General features: G+C 28.1%; 3 protein-coding genes across 3 annotated transcripts in view; all 3 read right to left on the bottom strand.

Moving 5' to 3' along the window:
* On the bottom strand, positions 1-7,595 carry LOC100573061 (gastric triacylglycerol lipase). The gene is made up of 8 exons (XM_003240259.4): positions 7,338-7,595; positions 6,962-7,151; positions 5,727-5,859; positions 4,740-4,983; positions 3,320-3,472; positions 2,907-2,991; positions 2,545-2,687; positions 1-690 (listed from the first exon to the last, which is right to left on the bottom strand). Exons 1-8 carry the CDS (start codon positions 7,425-7,427, stop codon positions 532-534), a joined length of 1,197 nt encoding a protein of 398 aa, XP_003240307.1. The 5' UTR covers positions 7,428-7,595; the 3' UTR covers positions 1-531.
* A 2,830-nt stretch (positions 7,596-10,425) lies between these two features.
* On the bottom strand, positions 10,426-21,333 carry LOC100164245 (gastric triacylglycerol lipase). Its single transcript, XM_001951156.5, has 8 exons — positions 21,045-21,333; positions 18,945-19,137; positions 16,346-16,478; positions 13,859-14,102; positions 13,539-13,691; positions 11,940-12,024; positions 11,357-11,499; positions 10,426-10,768 (listed from the first exon to the last, which is right to left on the bottom strand). Exons 1-8 carry the CDS (start codon positions 21,138-21,140, stop codon positions 10,610-10,612), a joined length of 1,206 nt encoding a protein of 401 aa, XP_001951191.1. The 5' UTR covers positions 21,141-21,333; the 3' UTR covers positions 10,426-10,609.
* A 5,272-nt stretch (positions 21,334-26,605) lies between these two features.
* Positions 26,606-27,479, bottom strand: part of LOC100159330 (gastric triacylglycerol lipase) — a 9,469-nt gene continuing 8,595 nt past the window's right edge. Inside the window, exon 8 of the mRNA XM_001951461.5 lies at positions 26,606-27,216. Coding sequence (XP_001951496.2) covers positions 27,070-27,216 — 147 coding nt within the window. The 3' untranslated portion in view covers positions 26,606-27,069. The remainder of the gene's footprint in view (positions 27,217-27,479) is intronic.

The raw sequence follows: 27,479 nt of genomic DNA, 5'->3' as shown, positions 1-27,479 counted from the left end.
ATAATTTTGAAAAAAAAGTTTTATTTAAAAAATAATTTTACTGTACGCAATAGTAATTTATGATCAGTATAATCGAACATAAATAACGTTTGTACGATCGATTACCAATGACGCATGTAATGTATACAAACAATTTTATATACCGTGTTAGATTATACTTTCTACTCATCGAATTTTTATAAGTACTAAATAAGTTTATTTACATGAACTAATATAATATTATTTTACCACAGTAAATCGGAAAAAGTACCTACAGATCAATTGTAATTTTTAACTTAATTGCTCAACATAAAATATTAATTAAAATATACATTATTATATATTTTACATGTATCTTGTTCATAAAAAATATGCAAAAGGCATTTTTGAGTTACACAATAAATACAATAAATTATCAATAGGTAGGTACCTACATTATTATTCGTGCAGTGTACAAAATATCGTTTTAAAATGAAACAAGATAAACAATAGTAAATAACAAATTCTATAGAAAAAATTTTAATGCTACTTTACGAAATTATATTCTAATTTCTAATTGAATGCATTTGTTGACAATGCATTCTTTATTTTATTATTTACTAGCCGATCGATGTTGTCATGCATCACGAAACTCAGATGCCCGAACTTTATGCTGTTGATGAAATAGACGTCTTTCACATTAGGCAGTTTACTTCTCAACCAATTAACGTCCTATAAAAATATTTGCACAAATTTAAAATGATTAGACTGGCCAAACGATGAAATGGTTAATTACAAATAATATAGTTGATAATAATAACAATAATGAAACTGTCCATTATATCATTGAGTTTTGATGTTAATTATCTATCTATATAATATATAAAAATGGAGCAAAAATGTATAACAATTCATCAATCGAGAACGGCTCGTCTGATTTGGCTCAAATTTTTTTTAAGATGTTCGTAACTGCCAGGAGAAGGTTTTTACGATGTACAATTTTAGGAAAATCTACCGGAAAGGTAGGAAATCTCAAATCTGTATGTCAAAAATACAACAGTGGCGCAACAGTGCATTATATTATATTGGTTGCTATTGGTTAATCGGGCAAGTTTGTTGATTTCATATACTATAAAAATGAATCGCAGAATGTGTTGCTAAACGCAATAATTCTACTGTACGTGTGTTGTGACTGAACTCCTCCTAAATGGTTAGACCGATTTGAATGAATTTTTTTGTATGCGTTTGCGTTTATTCATCTGATTTTAGTATTGTTAGGTTAGGTTAGGATTTTGTATTAATTGATTATATCAATCCACCATAGGTAGAATACGATAAACTTGGTATAACTTTGATACTTTAGAGTTAAATCATACACTAACGTACATACAGCACGGGGTCCGCGATCTACCGCAGGTAGATTGCCTACCTGATAACGTACTGCTGCGAAACAGAATTTTTATTCCGGGCAACGGAAAAGTTAAGATTAATTTTGAAACCATACACCGAATACTAAATAACGAATTGAACAAAGTTTGAGTCACATATAGTTGGTACACTTAATGGGTAACGCGAAGTGCACGGGTTCAGCTAGTTTCATATTGTAATAATAATCGTCTTTATTTTTGAACCCAATGTCATAAACAAAATCATATTATATAATATTATATTTGACGAGGAAGGGTTAGGCAAAATTGGTCAATTTGAGGAGAAATTGCATTTACCTATATATTTTTTTTGAATTGGTATCGCCCCGCAATGGTTTAAAGTTCTATAATAGCTATATGCTTAGTTAATATTATAAGTAGGTTGCTAAAATAATTTCTTTATTAATTATCTTCAGCGTATAGTTTACTTATATAAATTATAATACATAAAAATTAAAAAGCATTTATAAAACTTTTTTGAAATTGATTTGTATTTAATTAAAAATATATTCAAGACGTTTTGGTCTATAATTAGCAATTGCATATTACAGTTTTATAGCTTATAAAAGTCTATCCTCTATAGTATAATATTATACTGAGTGTCCCATGGAGCATTATTATTTTAAAATGGTATCATGGCGAAAATGATTACATTTCTACCACCATTGCGCAGCAGCACATAAATAAGGAAATTATCGAGGGCTATTTTGTAAATAATATACTCTCAACTGTATATAATGTTTTATTCAATGGTTTATTCAATGGTCCACATCCAATATTTTGTATTCACTAATATAATTTATTAAAATTGTATGCTATAATAACTTTCAATATTTAAATATCAATAGATTTAAAATATGTTTATTTATTCCTTTTTTTTTAGTTTATACCTACGCTTAACTTAAATTGATTTGTCATGTTTAATTAACATTTCAGTAGTAAAGGGGTAAGAGAAATTAAAAATTAAAATTTAATAATTATAGAAATAATAGAAAAATATGAAATTGCTGAAAGTTATCTGATTAGTTAATCAAATTGTTTAATACATCTACAGTATGTGAAAATTAAAGAGTTCAAGTAGAATTACGCTATTTTTAAATAAAATGTTTTGTTATACAAATATAGCATCATGTTTTAAACAAATAAAATAAACAAATACCTTTATTGCAGATAAATGATCATTTTTTGAATGTAAAATATAAACTGGAGTAGTAACTTTGGACAGATTATAATCTGGCGGTGATTTCATGTTGTAATATTGCATATTTCCATTTGTTCCATAGTCATATTTACAAAATCTTTCTAAAATTATAAAATTTAACAAAGTATCATAAATGCATTGTACAGGTATATTACAACAAATAATAATTACCTAGTATAATTATTTGATCAAAACGAAATCAATAAATAATAACAAAACTAACAACTAAATTTTGTTGAAGTTTAATATTTAAAATTAAAAACATTTTTTTTTTTTTTTTGTTATTATTATAATATTAATCTCATAAAGTTTGAACTTACTTGATGACATTAATTGAACCCAATGAAATAACATTTTTTTCGATACTGGTTGTGGGAAATCTGTTATAGTACTGATCACCATATCCTATAAGGTGCAAATAACATGTTTATTATGATGAAATTATATTATATTACGATAAACACTGAAAAAAGTTCTTAAATATTATATAAATAAGAGCTGTTAACTACAGGAACAGGGTAAAAAAAAGTATGGTTTCTTGTACCTACAGTTTAGGTGTATTCATATTCTGATATTCAGCAGTTCGTAGACCGTAGTTAGAATAACTTTTTTTTTATTATTAATAAATTCGAATAATCAAAATTAAACAACACAGCATATTGTACGCAATTCATTGAATACGAATATTATACCGGATACCATCCTTTTTTCCTTTCAGTTCTATACAACTTACTCTTTTATAATTAAGTCTGGAGCCTTGTGCAGTGTCTATGTATAGTAAACAAAACGGATATAAAATTCTATATGTACACAACCATCTCAGATAACGATGAGCAGCATCCGGATCTTGAGCAGCTGGGAAAAAGCTCTGTTCCTTCATTGTGTACTAAAAAAATATATATGTATAAATTTATGTATAAATTATTTATGTAACTCATTGATCATAAATATTATTATTATTCATTTGTATTTCCTCTGAGTCAGAAGTTACTAATTACTAAGGGCTAAAATTTGTTAAACTGCCCTCGTGTGATTTTTGTACATAGTAACATATTCGATAATAGTTTTAGATACATATAATTAAAACGATGTAGGTACATATCTAATTAGTTAACAATTAACGAGTTATTATGTACCAGTGGCGTTTTTACGGGGTTGAGGGGAGTCCACGGGGTCTCGTACATGTTAAATTTTGTTTTTACATGATTAAGAAAAACAAATTTTATCATACGATACGAAGGATTTGGTAAAAATTGTTCGTGGCTTCAATTGTTAAAATTTTCAATTAATATCGTGATATTTTTTTTTAGAAATTTACAATGCCAGTATCACATTGTGATTTTGCACACTATTTACATTGTCACAACAAATCTCAAAATCCCCGTTTGAGCGACTTCCCGGGTGGGGCTAGGAGGGTGAAAATTACTTTATGATCTATTCTTGTACATATACTAAATGTACAAAAAATTTTTTATCCGAATCGGCCGAGCCGTTACAGAGGAGTTCGTACACTAACACCGTGACACGAGATTTTTATATATTAGATGATTAAAAACTAAAAAAAATTACATGGACTTACAAGCTCTCCACGGCTCTGTGTTCTGAAAATGACCCTCCCCATGAAAAATTCCTAAATACGCCACTGTTATGTTGACTTCAATTTTATGGTATTATTTTAGTCATTTATACACGGCCGAGTAATGCCATCTAATAGTGTAGAGTAATAATTATCTATAGTCTTTCATAAATCAGAGGAAAGAATGGAAGTAATATGTAGGTATTTAAAATCCAATGCCAAACTGATTAAAGGCAATGATTTATTGTGATTATTTTACGTAACACAGGAAAGTCATCCGACCAAGGCACAACCGATGGCTATTTTGTAAGTTCAAACTCTCCCTCTAAACCCTAGACGTTATTGTTTCCTGTTATCAATGCGCTGGTACGTAGTACAATACATAATATTATATTATTCACTTATAATGTATACATTTAATTAGACTATTTTTATGGTATAATTAGAAGATACCTACCTACTACATTTCCACGTGGAATAGTTTAAAAATAAATCGGCGAGGATACAGATTGATGATTTGCATTGAAGTTGCTTAGATAATAATATTAATATGCTATTGTAATAATTGTGTAGTTACTTTAAACAACAAGGAACCGCGGTAAAACGCAGAGACCGGAAATCCGTACGATATCATTCTGGTCGTTGGCGCCATCAACACTAGTTTGTCGATCTTGCTGTTGTACGAGGGCTTCTCTGATAGTCCGACAAGTGCAATGGTGGCACCCAACGAGTAGCCCACAACATCTAATTTGGCGCGTCCTGTTTTATTCAGGACAAAGTCAACGACGGCCGGGAAGTCATAGACGCCCATTTCGTGGAAACTAGAAACAATAATATATAGAATATATCCCGTGTTGAACAAAAGTAAGCGGTAGTTGGGTGAGGTACGTCACGATATGTTAGTAAATATTCAAGTGATTGCGCATGCCTATTTTACTTAAAATTTAAATAGCGAAATTACAGTAAGGCAAAATCATCATTGATGACCATAACTGGACCACTGGTGACGATTTTCCATCGGACGTTTAATTCCAGTATTAAATCGTTCAAGTATGCGTATGAAAGAAAAATCCACAATGTGTTATTGGGAACATTGTTATGCGCAAACATAATTTTTTAAATGTACTGATAAAAAAAATATTGGAAGTAAAATTATTTAGTCGGGGTTAAAATAAATTATCAGTTTAGTTAATTCTTTAAACGCATTTTCGTGAACTCAAATTTAAAAATGTATATATTGATATATTGGTGCTACTTGACTTTTAATTCATATTGTTATGGCTTTGAATTTAAAGGTATCGGGCGTACGCAATGAATCATTAAAAAAATATTTATTCAAAAAATTCAATTTTATCTAGATATTGTGAGTAGTGACACTTGTTTTTCTAATAAAACGGATAAAATAACTGCTAACTTACTAACTTTTAACAGTTTATCCAGATAAGAATATAAGATACAAATATGTAATATAATTTAACCATCATAATTTATCTGGAAAACCTCTGAATTTTATTGATTACAAATTTCACCAAATTTGTATCTAAACAATCTTAAGATCATATACCTAAAGTCCCATGACATCTTGTTCATTCTCGGTGCCGTTCCCGCCTTTGAGTAAATACTGTATGTTCTGGACAACCCTGTTCCTCTGGCATTGAACAACCATACGTCGTATCCAGCCTCAGATAGCGAATAGCCTGTTTTTGAGTACATTTCGTAGACAAATTATTAACGTATAGTAATTATTATTATCAAGTTATTAGCATAAGTTTTGTACGTGATGGCATTGAAATAATTAATAATAATTACAATATTTGGAATACCTAGGTATGTATAAAGTGTTATTTAAAAGAATGGTCACGCGTGTGTTATGTATGTACCTACCTATAATAAACAGGTCACCCACTGATTACTAGTTACTATTTAAAAAATCGTAATTAGTGCTGCAGGTTACTAATAATTGACAACACATAACTAATGATTAATAATATTCTAATTTTACGGAAGCCTTAATAGTATATAAGCAATACAATTATACATTTTAATAACGTTGACTGATAACTGTTTAACATTTTGAATTTTAATAAACGATTATATAATATTTACAAATTATAATATGCTGGTGTTCGTGCAGCCGCGCAGGTCGAAATACTAATGAATTTAGGAATTTTTTAAACATCAATGTATAGTTTTATAGGGCTGTTTTCAATGTCAGTAACTTTTTAATTTTCAATTATTTCTATGAGACAAATGTTGATGGGAAATAATGTAACGTGTCCAAAAAAATAATACATAATATGATATAGGTACTTTGAAGTTGTTTATTTAATAGTAAAACCATCTGCACAAGAACAATTGTATACATTGAAAAATAAAGTTATCATGTATTTTTCAAGTTTAGCGTGTTTTAGTTCAGTTCAAATCAATAAAATTCTCTATTATTGAATTATTCAGAAAAATTTAAAAAAGTGATATTTGGTGTAATAGCTGATATAAGCGACGACGACGTTTAGAATATTATTTAATATTTTTCCTATTAATAAACGTCGAATACTTTTATATTATTTTATCGGCCTTATCGGTTTTCCATTAAAATGATGCATTTTTATATTCAGTACTACTTACTTATATATTTTTCGGGGTAGGACTTTGTGAATTTTCGATTCGTAATTTATTAAATTAATTACATTTTTTTTATTAATTATTATAATAATACAATACTATACTAGTATCATGTATCGTAAAACCCTGAAAAAACTCTCACCCTATATTTATATAATATAAATCATTATGACTTACTCAACGATTTATTCGTATTCGAGAATACGAAGGAACTCAGGAACAAACCGTGCATCAACAAAATAGGCTTGCCAATGGTCCGGTCGCCGTGTTTGCCGTAAGGTATCCGTTCCAAGCCTAGTGTAAACTTATCCAGAGTTTGGAGCTTGTATTTTTCCAGCGGATAGCCCAATTGGGTTACCGATTCTTCCTAATAATATTATATTCATCGATTAAAATCAAATAACATTGTACAAGCGTTTTGTACACAAAAAAAATGGATTACCAACAAAATCGAATACACTTTCAATTGTTATGTTAAGTATAGGTACCTTAGATATCTACATGTATGTGCTAAATTCGGTATATTATGTATGAAGGTATAGATAATACTTACGGTATTCAACGGCGGATTGCATTTCGTGTGACCTACTAACGTAGTAAACATAAATAGAATCTTACATAATATATCAAATGAATGAAGCATGATTATTATTATTACTATTATTTAAATAAGTATTAAATGAGAAGCACAAAAATGAATCTAAGCAAATGTTGACGTTGTGTGCTTATACGAGAAAAACATGTTTAGTACTTAATGTATGTATATGAGTAGAAAATGTATATCCGAATATAGTATTTATATACGTGCATATGCTCTAAGGCTCAGTCAATCCAGACATTATATTGAAAATATTTAGGCATAAATCGGATATCGTTAATTTTTTTTTTATAGGAATCATCAATGTTCAAGGGCAAAAACGTTAATTGAGTGTGCCAGTGTGAAGATTGAAATGCTGTCTATCGGTTATTAATGGTCGCCGAGAGTATTATTTTAAGTATTATATTAAAAGTAGGTGCATTTATTAATTACCTATCTTTATTGCCACGGCTCATGGCGTCCCTGTACCTATCAGGTTTTTTGTGTTAGATGATATATAACGATTCAACTATGGGGGATACAATTTATAATTTATAAATATACACGCCACCTATGATATAATAATAATAAACACGGTGATTCCCCAAGCATGCTCACCCCAATATTTTCATTTAATGATGAATTTATTAAAATTCCGATCTTCTGAATTTTTAAATATATTAATAATATTATCTTAAATATTATATTTTCAAATTCTTGAGATTTTTAGGTACTACTCAAAAGTGTCTTGTGGTGTTACAAATTTTTCTTGTTAGAACCCCACTGTTTACTGTAAATTATTTAGTGGATCATTTTTCTGAAAATGTTGATCTATCTAATTTATAATTTGAACTAGAAGTTTATCAGTTGTTAAAATGTTTATATTAAGGATAGTAGTCCTTAATCTTTAAAAAACCAGAATTTAAATAAATTCATTATGAGGTAAAGGAAAAATGAGAATGAGCAATAATTAGCATGCTTGGTAAATTACTCAGTATATTATAATATATATTATAATACATGATATAATAGAAGAAAATAACAAATTTTCATAAAAATATGGAAAATCTATACATTTAAGTTTATAACTGCTTTCGTTCATACCCTTTAATAAATAAATAATAGGTACTTATCAAATTTAACAAGAATCTAAAGTTATGAACATCCATTTTATTTTTAGCTTATATCCCGTGTGACCATGTTATATATTTTGGAATATTGATTAACTACTAATAACTACTAGCTAAACTAAATTGCACCTAATATTGATTGTTTCTTTTCTCGGTTAGCCTCAATTCTTAAAACTTACATCACAAACAATATGTAATATTTTATTTGTATAATTGTTTTCGTTTCAATTTACATTTCTATCTTATTATTAATATGCATTTATGTTATTGTTCGATTTTCATATCAATTTATTGTAGGTAATAACTTATTTATTTACTTGTACTATTGGGCAATTTGCCCGTTTTATTCATTGAATAAACAATTATTATTATTATTATTATTACTACTAATACAATTAATATTAGAGGAGCAAACATGATCGTACAAATTTAAAATTAAATAAATTAATATTTTGTTAGGTACTATAGGTATTATAGTTATTTTTGTTTTTTTATTTGTTATTATGTTCATACAATTCGTACCAGTAGGCACAATAAGATTATGAGTAATATAAAAAATAAAAAAATGAATAATTTGATTGAAGAAGCCACCCATTGATGACACTTTCGTATTTTATTTTATTTTTTTTTAAATTAATTAATTTTTAATTTAATTACCTAATTTATTTTTGCTTGTTAAGGAAGGTTATCTAACAGGTCTCTGAACTATTTGCATTTAAGGCAACGAGTAGGGTTTCCTGGGATGGCTAATGTAGCTAAGTTTTAAATGAGTGGATTTGGATGAGTGTTAAGACGTAGGTGAAACTGTTTATAGTGACTCTTGGCCTCTTCGTGTATGGATTTCATGTGTAGGCCTTAATGTAGGGTGTGATTAGAATATTAGGAATATGGTGGAGAATGGGTAATTTTTCTCAATGTAATATTATACTAAAAAACCGGCAAAGTGCGAGTCAGACTCGCGCACGAAAGGTTCCATACCATCATCAGCTATAAACATGTTGGCAACACTGCTTAGTGCTTATATTATAAATTCTAGGATTTTTAGTACTTGTTGTTATAGCGGCAACAGAAATACATAATCTGTGAAAATTTCAACTTTCTAACTTTCATGTTTCATGAGATACAGCCTGGTGACAGACGGACGGACAACGGAACCTTAGTAATAGGGTTCCGTTTTACTGTATGGAACCCTAAAAACAATAAATTTAGATATTGAAAATAATTAAGTAATTAATCAAAATGTAGGTGTAGTATAATATTATAATATAGCTTACAACCCATTTTGACGAACTTTATTTTAAGAAAAAAATAAATTTATATTAGGAAGTAATAAATAAAAGAATAGGTAGGTATGTCAAGTGTTGATATACTTTAATATTAAAAACATTTATTTATTTATTCACTATAAATATACGTATTTTTAGTTTTTATAGATATTTAGAAAATGATTTGCTAGCTTTTGAATTTAGATATTCAACAATTCAGCAAGAAAAATGTAGGTATAGTCAATTTACAACTAAAATTAGGTAATTATTAGGATGTTAGGAATTCTAAAACTATAAGCAAAAGATCTAAGAAGATTTTAAAGTTCTAACTTGATTTTGAGGTGCCATATTCATGACTCCAGACATTATTATATAATATTTAATTTTAATATTTAAAAGTTCTTAATATTTTTATACATTTTGATTTAAATTTAAATATTTATAAATAAAAACGTATTTTATTATAATATAATTAATGGCAATTATGTATAACCTTAGTAATTAATTATAGTTAATACTCATAAAACAAGTAGGAATCATCAATGCCAAATAATTAAGTTTACCATAGTGTTATTTTTTAACGATGTAATAACAATATAATTAACATTCAATAATAAAGGTGTTAGGTATGACTTATTAAAAGTTATAATATCTTTAATTTTATGCAAATTAAAGTTATAGTGATATTAAATATTTATTATTAAAATAGACATCCATTCACAATATAATACAATAAATACAAATAATACATTTGAAATTTTATACAAGTCTAAAAAAAATAAGGTAGCTATTAGGTACTTTGCTTACAATAAGTTTACTTTATACATCATTATAATACATTTGATTTTCATCATCATATTATATTGTTGTCTAATAATTTATTTGTTATGTACATATTCACAACTTCCTTCATATTTGGACTTAATGAAAAACTGAAATGACCAAATGGTATTTTGTCAATGTAGTGTACATCCTTAATGTTTGGTAACTGAGTTATGAGCCAATTCACATCCTGGAATATGATAAATATGTTAAAACTATGAATAATTATTTACATATTTTATGATTTTAATTGTAATTCACATATTTAAAAATGTAATCATTTCCTATCCGTGCATTTATCGTTGAGTATAAATAGTAGGTTGTGATTATAACATAGATTTTATGCAATTATGTACAATTATTTAAAGAATATTTTTATTTATCTCGGGTTATTTAAATTCTATATATTTAAAATAAGCTATTTCTCAATGTCCTATTATTTTCCTTTATCCTTAAGTTTCTGGAACAGGATTTTAAAATTTGTTACAAAATGTATTTAAAACTCTGGTTTAAAACAACTAAATATACCGATATCAATATCAAATTTCTCAAAAAGTAAAATCATTATAAAAAGCTGTAAATTTCAGATAATCAAAACCAATCCTAGTTTAAAAATATTTGGATAGATACAAAATATCTGGGGAAAAACAAAATCTAAAATTCTCTACTAAAATTAATATCCGAAACCGTTATCATACACAATTAATTCGTAAAATTTGGGTGGCTATACAACTGTTTTTGATCTTAAACTGTAAAATTATTATAAAAGAATAATTACCACTGGATGGACTAGGGTATCCTCTTTGGAATATATAACGTACGTAGGAGCAGTAACCCTGGACAGATCGTAATCCGGTGCCGTTCTTGTCCGGTAGCGTAACAAGTTTTCAGAAGGTCCATAGTCATAATGGTTAAATCTCCCTGAATGATAAATAAACAAATTTAATTAAAACTAGAAATAGCGTCTATATTTTGTGTACCTAAGTGTTCTATTGTAAAAATGTATAAAAATCTGTTCTGATGATTAGTTATTGCTGTTGATGTACAGCAATAACTTATTTTCTATACAAATAACACAATTGGTACCTAGATAGTATGTACAAAGAATATAATATAATGAACAGGGCGCTGAGACGTCTTAAAGTCATTAATACATTTTTTTCGAAGTGTACCTACAATATTTTATACTATAGTCATATCCTAATACTGATATGATATATACTTATAAGCCCGTGTACGTCATAACGTCACGATACGTCATGTTATTATGTCGTTCGTCATAATGAACGATGATGTATTCATATACGTGTTTAAGAGCGAGTGAAATAAAATCGTTTGATTTTGTCATAGTTTTTACTTACCAGATGTCAGTAATTGCAACATGTGTTTTAAAGTCTTGGAAGACATCGGCTGTGGAAATTCGGAAACGATGTCTAAAACTGTGTCCTGTATTATGTACAAAATATTGTTAGTTTTTATAGTAATTTTAAAACTATTTTTATAATGAAGGACATTTTAAAATATGTCTACTGCAATTACTACACACTAATATATAATATGTATATAGTATAAGGTTTTTTTATCGTTGGAAACCATGCATTGTCATGATTGCTTTTTGAAGAAAAAAAACGATTACATGCTTAATTTTAAGTACCATAATAACAATACATTTTTGCAAAACAGTTTTCATAATAATTAAATAGAAATATTTTATGATCTTAATTATTTTTAAATGGAAACTTATTATCCTACAATGACAAATTTTATATTATAATACAGTGTGTTTTTTGAAAGATTTTTATTGATTTTAAGCCCGGAAACTATAGCCATTAACTATATATGGGGGGGGGGGGGGTACGGTTTGATTGGAACACGTGCAGTGTGTATGTGTGGCAAGGATTTGTCACGAAGAACCTGGGTGGTCACCCATCCGGGAACTAGTGACACAAGCCGGAATACTTGCACTTGGGACACGTTTCGTAACTAAATGCAACCACCGAACCACAAAAGCCACTAAAAATCTTTATGTATAAGAAATAATTATCAATTTAACTAATTTCGTATACTACTTATAACTTATAAGTGCCCATTTCGAGTTTAAATAGTAGAACCGAAAAGTAGAAAAGAAATATCAAAATTGTAATGTGTACTCACTACTTAGCTCTTATTCCACTCAAATGTTTACGGGTAGATAATAAAAGTTAAATCCAAAAATAAAACGAGTTCCCATGTATAAAAAATTATTAGATCTAAAAATAGCGACGAAAATTAATAAGAATTATAGAATTTTTCAAAAATGTTGTCTTGTATAGACTGTAGTTATAGTTTGTCGTATTGTGTTAAACATTTATTTTAATTTAAAAAAACCACAACGAATAACTAATAATTGGCACCTACCTATATAATAATGATTGTTGTTTATTAAATAAATAACCTTGCATAAATTAAATAAGTAAACGTACAAATACCAATTAACGAATGTATCAATATAATATTTTGGGTTTTTCATTGCAAAGTGGATTATAATTTAAAATAATATAGGTACATTATAAACACTTTTTGGATTGAACACATTACAATTTATGATGTTATGGTAACTTATATTGAGAAGCGGAATGTAAGACGTATTATTAAATTAATTTTGTATTTGCATTGCTACAGGTACCTAATAATATGTAAATAAGAATGAAATGAATAAACCTGCAAAACATAATATCAAGTATCTATAATCTATCTACTTTTTATTTAATATTGATTTTAAAATATATAGTTTCATATAAATAAATATCAAATATTTAATACTAAAATCATATAGTTATATGTATATAAAATTATTTCATTAAACGTTTTGTTTGTTGTTGATCATTACTTAGTCATTGACGTGGAGACAATTTTAATATTATGTATTTACGGAACTCTAAATATAATAAATATACATTACTCGTTTTGGTATTACTTACATTGTGCATCGGTAAATTTATTCCTTGAGCGAAATCAATAAATTGTCTGCAATATTTAAAGGCGGTTTTAATTGTACACAAACGTCTAATTAATTGGTACGTGGTGTCAGGATCATTTGTAATCGGAAAGAAATTAATTCCGTCTAGGAAAATCTAAAACGCGTAAACGTAATTATTTGAGTTAATATAATTTATTTAGCATACACGAAATTTATGTTTACACGCAACTTCTGTGTAAGGATATAATATTAATTTATCCTTGAACCCACAGAAACCAAAACGTGGAAAAATAATGAACCAGGAAAATACAAAATACTTACTTTTAAGATAGTGGAAAATTGTTTTGCGATGTTGAGCGGCATGCCTGATGATTTAAGCCTGGACGTAGGAGCCATGAGTACAAGTTTGTTGATTTTAGAATTGTATTCGGGTCTATCGGTTAGACATGCCAGCGATATTGTTGTTCCAAGGGAGTAGCCCACCACGTCCAATTTAGAATATCCGGTAGTTTTTAGGATGAAATCTATAGTAGTGGTCATATCGTATACACCCATTTCATGAAAACTAAAAAAGACGACAAAAATAATGTAATGAAGACTATATTAATATACAATGGGTTAACGCACTTATATTTTACGCACAACGAAATTATATACTGCAAATTCTTACACGCTACTCTACATTTAATTATAGTAATTATATCACGGAAATTAGAATATCAAATGTTTTATTTTTGCTTATAATATTATTTCCATACATAAATATTAATTAGGTTTTGTGCAAACAATTTTAGTTTTTTATTGATTTAGACTATTCTGTTAATAAAGTTTCCCGGAAACGAGTTCACAAAAAATAATATGTTAAATTGTTAAAGTAATAATAATTTTCTTAATTATTAAATTATGATGTTTCATCAAGGTCTCTAATTGCACAGATTTAATGGTCACAGAAATTGACTTCTAGTGATTTTTCAGAAGGGACAACTTTTATATAAATTGATTTAACCAAAAAGTAATTAAAATATTCCCTCATATTTTGTTTTGCGAGATAAAGTTTTAAGATTTTGTTATTCAAACTGTTTTTATTACAGCAAAACGTATATACTATAGCAAAATATTATTTTTGTATTTTGTAATATTTTGTTTTGAAGTTTTAACTTTTGGATATTATTTCAGTTATTTTTCTCAGATATTTTGAAATTTTTTCTATATGGATATTCATATTTTACACCATTAATCATATTATACCTAAACGTATAACCGGTTGTCACAGTGTGAAAACAAGCAAGCTGGTTTAATATCATTTTCTTTGATAAAAATTCTAAAACATTGAAATACTTAGAAAAATATTTAATTAAAAATTTGAAAACATAAAAACAAAAATCCTGTTAACCATAATTTTAATCAGTAAAATTGATTTTTAAGGAGAAAAATCATTTTTAAAAAAAATCTGAGAACCCACTTTGTCGCATATACGCTAGGTGTCGGGTAAACCTCGTGCCATTCAGTAGGTCACTGTCAAAAACTAGTTTTGTGTACCTAATAATTCCGTTTTTCCTGAATATTTTGAAAATAAGAAGGAATTAGTCCAAACATGTGATGAACTGGGCTTATAAATCCCTACTGATATTGATACTGGTACTACAATTATAGAAATTCAGAAAATTTCAGAACAGCAATTATTGCAGTATTATTTGTCAAACACAGCCGTTAGCCCGTGGAAAGTAATACATTATTAAATGTATACCCATAGGTACTAGGTAGGTTAGGTAGCTCTTGCTTATAAAAAAACTATATTGTACCCATAGAATATCTTTTTCAACATTTCAATTTAAAATAGCATCGGTTTTTACTTTTTAATGTTTATTACAATTGGTCTGTGGTCTGTTATAACTTATAACTTATAAATATCCTAATCAATATTTTGTAAATTATTGTTGATAGCTTGCATACAATTCTTATTCCCCAATTATTCTTATTATAATTAAATATTTTTACTCCTTTACAGTGGTGAGTAGTGACATTCTATTAAGTTCAAACATTTTCGAATGTGTACCTACTCACATAGTCAAGTCAATGTAGTATTTTATAAGAATATTGAACGGTAAAATCATATTGTCCTCGCCGTGCAACCATTATAACCATGCATCGTGATTACAGTCATAATATTTATTATTCAATAGGTAATGTCTATTCTACCAAAATTCTTAATTAATAATGCCTATAATTACATTACACCATAATACAATATACTATCAAGGAGTACCTATCGGCTTATAGTATTCTATTATCAAATTCAGAAATTACAGTTGAGGATAATAAAGATTAAGATTTACTATCCCTTAATTATGGACCCTTGGTGCTTATTAATGAAGGGACCTGTGCCTCCTTATTACTAGGGCCTACTATCCTACAGGACTATAAGCCAGTGGGCCAATTCACCCCTGCGCCAAAATGAGATAAGGAATAAAGTATCAAGTAAATCCAATTTTCTGCCAGAAACTACCCTTAAATTTGAAGTTTGGAGTATTTGTATTGCATCTAATGGCGACATCTGGCATAAAAAAATATACACACATTGTAATACTAATTATTTATTAATCACTACGCTCAGAATCTAAAATCATAACGACAACTAAGTCTTTTTATATGTAAATACTCGTTTATATTTAGGAAAAATTTAAAGTTTACTAAATTATATAGAGTAATTATTATGCTCAAGTAAAATGTGTTATTTAATTATCAACAACAGAAATTTGTAATATATTAATTATAATATAGGTATAATTAATAATAGTTTAATGATACCTGAAGTCCCATGATATGCTATTCATTTTTGGCGACGATCCAGGCTTCTTATAAATACTGAGTTTTCTCGAAAGACCAACACCTCTGGCGTTGAACAGCCAGACATCAAAACCGGCATCCGATAGAACGAAACCTTAAGTCAAACAAATTCGTGTTGTTATAGTCTACTAGGTATGCTAATGAAACAATAAATTGAATACTTAAAGTGTACTGATAAAGCAGTAATATTATTTTCGAATGAATTGAGGATTAGGTTGAGTTTACTTATTTTTATATTATCTACTTATCTGATGAGTTTTTTGGCTTGTATTTGGTAATCAATGAGTTGGAGCTAAATATAATTTTTTGGAAATTTATTTACACAATGTAGCTAGTTATGTAAATAGTGTTGTACAAAGACAATTTTTCGATTTCTAGATAAAAATACAATATGGACTTGATTAAAATCGTGTAGATAACGATAATTTATAACCTCATAGGTTGCTGTATATTTAAATAAAATATATATATATATATATATATTTCAGGTACCTACCTATTGTAGTTAATATAATACACAATGCATAAACAGAAAACATATTATACTATAGACTGATTTAAAAGTTGCCAACTATAATGTTACTAGATTCTACTTTTAAACTGTATTTTAGTACGGATCAGTATTCATGTAAGGACGTGCAATGACATAATAATAAGAAGGTTACTAGGTAATGGATTTATTAAATTTGACTTCAATGAAATATCATTTTAATTATACAAAAACTTGAATAACAATTTTGAGCGGAGACGGTGAGTTAGACGACCTCTATTTCTAAGGATATTTTTAAAATATTATATTAGTATTATTATTAGTAATACAGTAGGTTGAATTGATTTTTGCTAAAAAAACTATACTAGCTTTTAAGTGAGTATCGAGGTATGTAAGTATATAGGGTGTGCACAGTGTATATCGATTTAAATAAATAGTGGAAAACTAGTTATAATATTTTTTAAATGTAATTGTATTTTAAAATAATAATCCATATAAAAATGGAAAGTATCAAGTTTCTACTATTAAAATTTGAATCTTTTAAGGGAAAACCATTATATTTTGATTAGTCTCTAAATTCTTCGAAATTAGATTTCTATAGGTACCCTTATTTTTCTTTTTTTCTTTTTTTAATAATTATATATTTTATAAGATTGTAAAAAAATTGTGACTACGTAGTGTTTTTGATGTTTTTAAATAAAAGCACCTGAGAAACCTCGTATTAAATTTTCAAGGTCCGAAGCTAAAAAATAAAAATTGTAGGAAGATAAATCGGAAAAATAACTGATAAGTCAAAATGTTTGAAATATTTATTATGTCTAGAAAATGCTATATAAAATAGATGATGGAATTATAACAAAGAAAAAAATGTATTGTCAAAAACTGATGTTGAGTTATTCAGAGTTAATAATGTCCTGTTTCCCATAATTTGTCGTTAGTTTTTACTAATTTTAGAACATTTCTCAAGTATACATAAAATAACATTACATTAGATTATAAATTGTATTTTCAAAAATTTTCAGACAAAGTTTGTTTTTAAAATTAGAAAAACAATTTATCTAAAATATACAAGAAATATTTGATTATACTAATTTATTGATTCTAATATTGTTTTAAGTTATTAACTTAATATTAATAGAATATTTAGACATAATTAACTTAATAATCTTATATAATTTAAACGAACAGAAATATTAAGAGAATGTTCCTTGTTTAAATATTTTACTATAATTATAGTTATAGGTATCACATTTTAAATATGATGAATTTAATCAGATACTAATATTATTGTAATATAAATATAGTGGTTTTGCTACCTGGTAATTTATCATAATACACAATTATAATAATTAATATCATTATTTACGTCATACATTGGGTCAGGCAAATAATTTTAAACTTATTTATATAAAAGAAATCATAAAACATAAAAATAAATAATTTTTGGGATAATATATCCCATGAATGAAATCCAATATTTTACCAAACTGCGGTTCATCATTCTCCTATAAAAAAATGAATTACCTACCGTTGAATAATATTATAATTGAGTGACTAACGGGCATTTATATTGACACCAGAATTCGAATGCGAGAGACACTTTCCATTATCCGTTGGCGTTGATGTCACGTTATTGGTATTGTTGTATTACAACCATTTCGGTAAATGTCGGGGAGAAAAGTGTATAATAACCACGCCAGTTGGAAAGTTTATTATGCTACTCTTATAACCCGTCTATAGTTCATCTTGGCATTCGGCATACATAGATATTTACAAAAAAAAAAAAAAAGTGTCCCGAAAACAATATATTTTATACGGGAAAAAAATGTGCACAGTTGTCAAGTGCTAATATACGAACTGGATGGGTTTTACCTACACGCATACGTCACGACTTGTAGTTTGTTTGCGAATTAATCTATCATATACTTGCGATATATACCTAATTGTAGGTGCCCACAATATAAATAAGTTACCTATATTGCAGTCGTTTACCGTTAGACATAATATTTTGTTAATAACTGAACGGAAACTATAAATTTGTTTTCGTCGTTTGTAGCGTTTTGGACTTACTAAGTGACGAGTTGTTTATTGTGAATATAGCCGACGATAAGTACAAGCCGTGCAATAACAAGACTGGTTTGCCGGTAGATGCGTTGCTACGGAGTTTGCTGTACGGAATTCGCTCTATTCCCAACTGATATTTGTCAGCGGTCCAGACTTGATACGTCATCAGGGGATAGCCATATTCCTTGATTCTGCGTGACTGTAATATAATAATAATTTTTGTTATTAAACTATTTCAAAACGGTTTTCGGATCTTTCAAAATTTAATGTGTGCGAGTCAGTTGTCTCAAGTTATATTTGTATACGGTACCAGCTATTAGGCATGCCTAACATGATCCATTATGTTAATGTTTATGAAATATACTATATAATATAGATATTATTAAACTGAATGGAGTGGACCAGATTAATATATTAAATAAGGGGAAATATAAATGCATTTATAGTTTTATTGCGTATAGGTAATACAAAATTACAAAATAAAATTATCGAATTATTATAACAAAATTGTAACTATAGCTCTACTTAAAAGAAAACTCACACGAAAATTAGTATTTTATTATAATTGAATTTAGTGTAATGAACTTCAGTCACTGTTGAATACACATGTTTATCAAGTAGTTGAAAATACAAATTATTAATTCAGGTAGCGAAATATTTAAAATTATATCTTGTTTAGTTTTTTCTTGTGAATATCATTATTCATTCATTTACTTGGGTACCTTTAGTAGGTCATAAGCATTCAAGCGTACCTATGGCCTATACTAAACTATGTACTTTGAATAAAAGAACATGATATGTTAATCAAATCTGTATTCAGAGCCGATTCAGTATAAATTGTATAATACAAATATTTCAGTTAAATAATATGACCCGATGGTTACGTTGAGTTGGGTTAGCAACTATTACACGTAAATGGTGAGTTGACATTATGGAAATAAATGGAATCGGCATAATGATCATACCGATACACTAAAATGAGCATGATAAAAATATATAATTTAACCATCTTTTGGACGTCACGACGGAAAAGATGAACGTGTTTTAAGAGAAGCCTGTCGTCATATTAAATTACCTATAATAAAATTATTAATTATCATATTATAATAATATGTGGTAGTGTATCTGTAGGAATCTTTTACGGTGGTATTTATATTTTTCAATATAATTTAACTGTTAACGTTATTGGTAAATATTGTTATATTATGTACCTATTTTGGATTACGAAAAAGTTGCCCCCTATACATGGGACCAAAACCCGAGATGAAGTGAACTTATGAAGAACCTGTTTGTACTACATTTTAAAGCATTAACTATCCGAATTAAAAAAGTTATACATTTTTAACTATAAACCAATTTGGCGATTTTGATTAATTTTGACAAAATTTGAACTTCAAATGCTTATATAAAAACAGAGTGTTTATGTATTTTTAATGATTTTAAATCGTAATAATAAAAACCAATGTGAGACTTGCATTTAATTTTCAATTTTTTTGACCAAGCCTTATATGTTAAATCAACACTTTAAAATGAAAACTAGAATAAAAAGTTATAAGTTATAACATTTTAACAATATAATAGGTTTTCTTTTACAGTGTATTTTTTAATTAAAGATGTATGCAGAGTTTTGTCATGCGTCAAGTTGGCAAATTATTGGGTAGTCACGAAGTTACACTAGAGCGTGGACAAAATAATCATGATAATATTATAAGTATTGTAAATAACATTTATGTTTTTTTTTTTTTTAAGAATAATGAATTATAAATAAGTACCTACTATTGTATTCGCATACAAATACAATATACACATTAGTTAATTGTGTTGTACATTAAGGTTTTCTTATATTAAAATGGTAAAATGAATTATAATTAAATAATAATATGTGGTATTTGATCACATGGGAAAATAATGATAATAGCTATTTATATGAAGAGCGCGCGTGTTCGGTGTTATTAAAAATATTTAATCGTTAATTTAATACAAATTACAATCTAATATTAAAATATTGTAGTACAATATTCACATCGAAAAATCATTATGAACACAAGTTTTAAATGTAATTTTTAAAATCAATCTTTTATAAAAAAAAAAAGAATATATACTTACGGACTCCAAGCAGGTGGCGTAATCACACGTGGTAACAACAATAGTTGCTAGAGTGATGACGGTTAGCAGACATTTTTCCAGTTTGAACGATTGCATGGTTAAAAGTTATATATAAAAGTTCGATTTCAATAGTTTTACTTGCTGTAATTTAAGTCTAACACCGAATAGGTGACTACTTTGCAGTGAAAATATTATATTTTAATTGCGCACCATAGATTAGGTATACGCATATACTCTTATTAACCGCCTCGAAAACGTCATACCCCAACACTGCGAGATTCGTTTCAATTGCAACTCTGTTTTATACTGGTTTTTTCTTATTTGCTATATTATATTGCCGTACCATTCACTTTCCGCGTACACAAAGCATATATATGTACAGCTGACGCAGACGCAAAATCACACACACGATACCATAGCCCCGGATAGGTACGTATATTATAACCGGATAGGTATTATATCCTTAATTTTACATTGTCATCTCTCGAGTCCAAGACCGCGTTCGTCACTTCCCAGGTATGATTAATTTCGTATTTTGCGGCTTAATGACATTCCCAATTATGTTATTATAATGCACGCCAATTATGCCATCTTCAGTTTTAAATATTTAAATACGTTGACGTTAAAATACGACGTATCATCGAATGGGCTCTTTAATCCCTCACCGTTCAAAGTCAGTGTACATACATATCATCCATCAATATGACACAACAACAAGAAAAACGCCAAACAATGCGCAAGTCAAGGACACTCAAGACCGCAGACCGAAAATATAAATATTTAATTACTCGGGCGAATGTCCTTATTTATTTATCGTATACAGTTTTATCCTATAGTTTTGTCATTGCTGCACGAGAAACCAAAATATAATCTTTTGATGGAATCGCCGATATTTTTTTGTTTTAATCCCTTCAAATATAAAAATGTTACCTATAAAACGGATCAGCTATATAAAATATATACTTTTGTAATATAATGTCCGATGTCCCTTTTTAAAAGTCCACCTTCAACCAATCTCCATACACATATACTTTTGTAAATTAATTCACTGTTTGTGATTTAGCATGTGATTAGCAATCAAGCAAAGCATCAAACATTAAAATTTAAAGTCCTACGATCGTGAGTTTGATTTTTTAACAAACGAGTCAAAAGATTTTAAATATAATCACATAGAGTACATTTTTACGGAACATTTTTCTAATGGTATGCTTTTATTCCATTGTTATATCAGTGTGAAATCTGAATATAGAAATATATAAAATTCAATAAGTATGTTAATTATTATTTAATATATAATTAAATTTTCCTGGTTACGTGGTTACATATCTGCTGTATCACTGTTGAAAAAAGATAAGTTTCAGTTTTTTTTCATACATTATTTTTGTTAATAAATCTAATTGATTATAACAAAGCTGTATCAATTATCGCTATAGTCATATAACGAATGTGCATGGAACAAGAATTTAAATTGTGGATGTTTCAAAAACATAACTATATTTAAATATCCTATTTCAGATCTAAGTGAAGCTTGGTTTTACAGTGATGTGTATTTTTTTGTATTACATGTTAAACTTTTAGGATTTTAAAAATACGTATTTATATGGGTTATGTAATAATAAGTTATAAATTATAATGGTACTTTAGTACGAATGTAGGAATATTGAATGACGATAATAAGTAATAACTAACAAGCAGCGTTCATAACTTACATCATTTACTCATCGTCTGTTTACCTGTGCCAAAATATCGTACATCATATGCGCATCAACATTCTGAACAATATAAGAGTATAAAAAATAATTTTTGATTGGAAATGCAATGATTTTCATATATCATAATATAATACATATTATGTAATAAATGGCATTAATTCAATTCAATTGTAGTCATAATTATTATATAAATATTATATTTAGATATAGTGAATAATATACGATTTTTAAGTTTAAAAATAATAAAGATACATAGGATTAAGTTTTTGTTAAATTATATAAGCATTTAAAGTTCAAATGTTGACAAAACTCATCAAAATCTAGAAATTTTTTTATATAAATTTTTTTTATTACTAAAAAGTTTTATTTAATTTATAGTCTAGTTTTTGACGTCCAGGAGCCCCGTTGTAAATGATAGATACCTACCACTAGCAATCTAGAAAACAACTTGGTGATTTTTGGTATACATATTTTTTTTAGTTCACTTGTTAAATGATATTGATGCGCAAATGATGTATAACCCAAAAAATCAAACAATGCTCAATCAATCAAATGTGTTCTGTAAATTTGCACGCACCTAAACAATTTAATTTTTATTTATATAGATTACTAGTTGATTCCGTTCACTTCGTTTCCCGTTAAAAGTGCCAACACTATATTATGATTCAAATTTTGTTCAATTCGTCTATTTAATATTCGGTGTGTGTGTGATGTCGAAAACTTAAAAATTGTCATCGATCACCTTAAATATATATTGCCCGTGAGTATGGGAACAGTATATTTTCATGTGCGTACGTAATTACGAACAACACGCGCGGGTATTAACACGTTGTTATTATGATGTACACGTGTAGGTTCCCGAGAAAACTTTAAACAGTAAAAAAATTAGCCTTGGGAATACCATGTTTACGTAAAATAGTTTTGACCAAATATAATATAGGTACAGGACTAAAATTATATTAAGAGGACGCCCACCCGCATGCTTTGTCTCCGTCTTACAAACGCGTAGCATACCAAATTTACGCTCAGAAATTCACGTTTTATGTTGCTAGCTTAAGGAGACTGGAGCGCAATTAATTTTTGGTCGAAAATATAGCTCAAGACTTCAATCACTGTGCCCAATATAATGTTCCGATATTAATTTTGAAAGTAAATTTGAATTTGTCACTAAATTATCTATGCTTTGACAATTTCATTTTTCTGATTTTTATTTTTTTTTACTTAGAAATTTAGTAACAAAAAGAGTAAAAATAGATCATATTCATAATTCAAATTTAAATACATTGATATAGAATATGAAAAATGTACGACCGTTAAAACTTAAAGCATAGTAAATTTAGAGGAGAATTCAAATCTGATTTCAAAATTAAAATCGGAACATCCTACTGAGCGTAGTGATTGAAGTCAGAGGTAGTATTTTTTGAAAAAAAATGTTTGTCATTTTATAAAGCAATATATTATGGTGACATGTGCATGCGCGTAGGTAAAATTACAGACGTACTATGATGCCCCTATAAAATGTGATCAGTAGGTACTACGAATTACGTACACTAATGTTCATTTACTTTCAACACATATACAAGAGTACAAGACCCAGATAAACAGAAATATAAAATTCCTAGTTTTTACGCTCCAGCCCCCTTAAAAATTAGAGGTATTAGAGACCTATTATGAAACTTGATGGTAAGAACATTATCTGTGTTTTGTTGGAGGTTTTTTTACGAAGTTTTTTTACAGGAGCTTTAATAAATCAATAAGTTGCCACTTGTGGGCTAGGAGCCAGTGCACCGCATATAAATACATGGCCGACAATTTATTCAACGTTAAACTCCATTTACACTAACCGTTCTAAACAACCGTCCGTGAAATAATGATGTACCTCTCACGAGATTACGACGTGCGGACCCTGTCACGTAGACGATGGGCGTGATTACGGCGGTGGCGTCGGCAGTGGCGATACGAAGCACAACGCCATCTCTTGAGCGTTGCATACGTTTAACTTTTACCACGACGGCCTCTTAAGGGGGCTGGAGCGTAATCAATTCTAAGGCGTAAAAACTAGGCATTTTATATTTTTGTTTATCTGGGTCTTGTACTCTTGTGTATATGTTGAAAGTAAATGAACATTAGTGTACGTAATTCGTAGTACTGATCACGTTTTATAGGGGCATCATAGTGACCGGGGTGTACGTCTGTAATTTTACCTACGCGCATGCACATGTCACCATAATATATTGCTTTATAAAATGACAAACATTTTTTTTCAAAAAATACTACCTCTGACTTCAATCATTACGCTCAGTAGGATGTTCCGTTTTAATTTTGAAATCAGATTTGAATTCTCCTCTAAATTTACTATGCTTTAACTGTCGTACATTTTTCATATTCTATATCGATGTATTTAAATTTGAATTATGAATATGATCTATTTTTACTCTTTTTGTTACTAAATTTCTAAGTAAAAAAAAATAAAAATCAGAAAAATGAAATTGTCAAAGCATAGATAATTTAGTGATAAATTCAAATTTACTTTCAAAATTAATATCGGAACATTATATTGGGCATAGTGATTGAAGTCGTGAGGTATGTTTTCGACTAAAAATGAATCACGCTCCAGTCCCCTTAAGCCTATGAAGACTGTTGAAAGCTAGTCGTTTTTTTCGTGCATTTAGACCAATCAGTGGAAGAAAACAAAATCACTAAAGTAAAGGGGAATTTTTAAGAAAACGAAGAAAACTAATTGGCACTATACTACTTAAACAATACAAGAAATCGAAAACTCATTGGTGCTGCTCGGATATCCGGTCTACATTTTATTAACCTAGTACGCGTACCCATATAATAAGCAGTTTAAAAATTTTTTAATACTGGATTAATTTTTCTTCCACTTTTTTAAGGCTTTCACGTTGAAACATTTTTGATCGCAAAATATAGTGACGTGTGACTACGCGTATTATGTACGTCACGGATTTCCAAGAATCTATTAGCCGTAGCTTATCTTTAATTACATAAAGCGTTTGGAAAACTCATGCACCCTAATGATCACCCACGAAGGATATAGAATAATACCTAAATCCAACCACCTAAAAATGGTTCACTTTCTATGGCCTTAATAATGTATACTGATTACTGACGTACCGTCTCCGCTTAGAATCGTTTTTCATGCATCGATTTAAAATTTAATGCGTCCATTACAATGACCTAATGAATTAATAGGTACACCTCGACACCTACTATACAGCAGAGCAAGTTCCCCGTATTTTTCCTGATTATTTTTAAAAGTACTGGGATTTATTCACTTTTGACATAATTTACCAAAAGAAATCCAATTTGTTACCAAAAACCACAATCAAAGTTAAAATTAAACAATAAAAAAAAACATATCATTGTAATATCAATTCATTCATCGTTCTGTATAGAATTTAATATGTGTGTTCGTATGTTATTATAAAACTAACACAATTATAAAACCAATGAATATAGTGTTTGTATATTGAAAATATAGGACTTTGGTAAAACTTCTACTTCAAAACAAATCTCTATATCTATCATAAACATGTTTTATAAAACGGTTAAATTAATTATTAATGTACAAAATATATAGTAGGCCAAAGTTTTTTCTTGCATTATATTTTTAATTTCGAGAGATAGTGGAAAAAACTATGGTCCGCCATGTACTGTCTGATTGAGCTATTGAGGAAGAATATATTTTATTTTATACATTAGTTGGCTGAAAATCTGGTCTATAATTTAACAATTATGTTCTTAATTATAAATATAATATTATATAAATTTCCGTTTATTTTATATGGTCTATTTCTTGGATTGGCATTCAGCTAAAAAATATAATTTGATTACATTATAATATTTATTTAATAAATAAATTATAACATTGGCAAATTAAAATTGATCCACGGCGCTTTATATAGGCAATTCAGGTACACCAATATAATTGTCTTCGTATTTTATATTTATTTTTATGAAACTCCAGTATACTTTATTAAAAATAAGTTAAATTATAAAAAGGAATTAGTATAATTTTAAGGTTATGTATTGTGAAGTTATATTTAATATTAAAACAGTGGGAAATAATAGTTAATCGCTATGTTATTGTGCAAGAGGTATATACGTCGGAGTGTACCTCGACATTGACTATTGAGAGCTGCTAATATTCAATCATATTACAATTCAAAGTACAACGCTATATCCACAACGCGTACATTACAATATTGTAGGTTTCTTATATTATTGTTCCTTAAAAATTAAAATAATCACATTGACATAATAAAACACATTCTGTAAGATCATAAACTTTAATCTAATAATTTAGTTGCTATAAACGAGTTCACGATTTCTCTTGTATCTGGATTTATTACAAAGCTGAGATGACCACCTTTTACTTGATCAATATAACGTATTTCCTTAATATTTGGTAATACATTTGTGAGTCTTTTTATGTCCTAAAAAAAGAAAATGATATTTTTAAGTGTTTAAATTACGTAATGAATATAATAAACATATATTATAAGCATACATTTTGATTTATATTTTGAGTGGCGGGATGAATGTATTGGTTTTATAATGTTTATGTTTTTTTTTTTTATTATCTAAGTTTAATGGTTAGACTGACATAATACAAAAATAATAATAAAAAGGTGGGTAAGTGGATGTCGCTCTGCTGTACAGTAGGTTAGAAGTGGGTCACTGTATAATGGACAGTATT

This window comes from Acyrthosiphon pisum, chromosome A1 (genome assembly GCF_005508785.2).
Source record: "Acyrthosiphon pisum isolate AL4f chromosome A1, pea_aphid_22Mar2018_4r6ur, whole genome shotgun sequence".
NCBI classification, from domain to species: domain Eukaryota; kingdom Metazoa; phylum Arthropoda; class Insecta; order Hemiptera; family Aphididae; genus Acyrthosiphon; species Acyrthosiphon pisum.
The sequence above is the reverse complement of the archived record's forward strand: the minus strand, read 5'-3'. Positions and strand labels throughout refer to the sequence as shown.

Bases quoted from the DNA above. Each gene is read 5' to 3' on its own strand.
- LOC100164245 (XM_001951156.5), bottom strand. From the start codon at position 21,140: ATGCAATCGTTCAAACTGGAAAAATGTCTGCTAACCGTCATCACTCTA. The intron at 16,479-18,944 runs GTAAGTCCAAAA...GTTTGACTTAAG, and splicing joins AATAAACAACTCGTCACTTA to GTTTCGTTCTATCGGATGCC. The intron at 11,500-11,939 runs GTAAGTAAAAAC...TTTATCATTCAG, and splicing joins GTTGCAATTACTGACATCTG to GGAGATTTAACCATTATGAC.
- LOC100573061 (XM_003240259.4), bottom strand. From the start codon at position 7,427: ATGCTTCATTCATTTGATATATTATGTAAGATTCTATTTATGTTTACT. The intron at 7,152-7,337 runs GTAAGTATTATC...TAATATTATTAG, and splicing joins GCAATCCGCCGTTGAATACC to GAAGAATCGGTAACCCAATT. The intron at 3,473-4,739 runs GTAACTACACAA...ATATTTTTTTAG, and splicing joins GCGGTTCCTTGTTGTTTAAA to TACACAATGAAGGAACAGAG.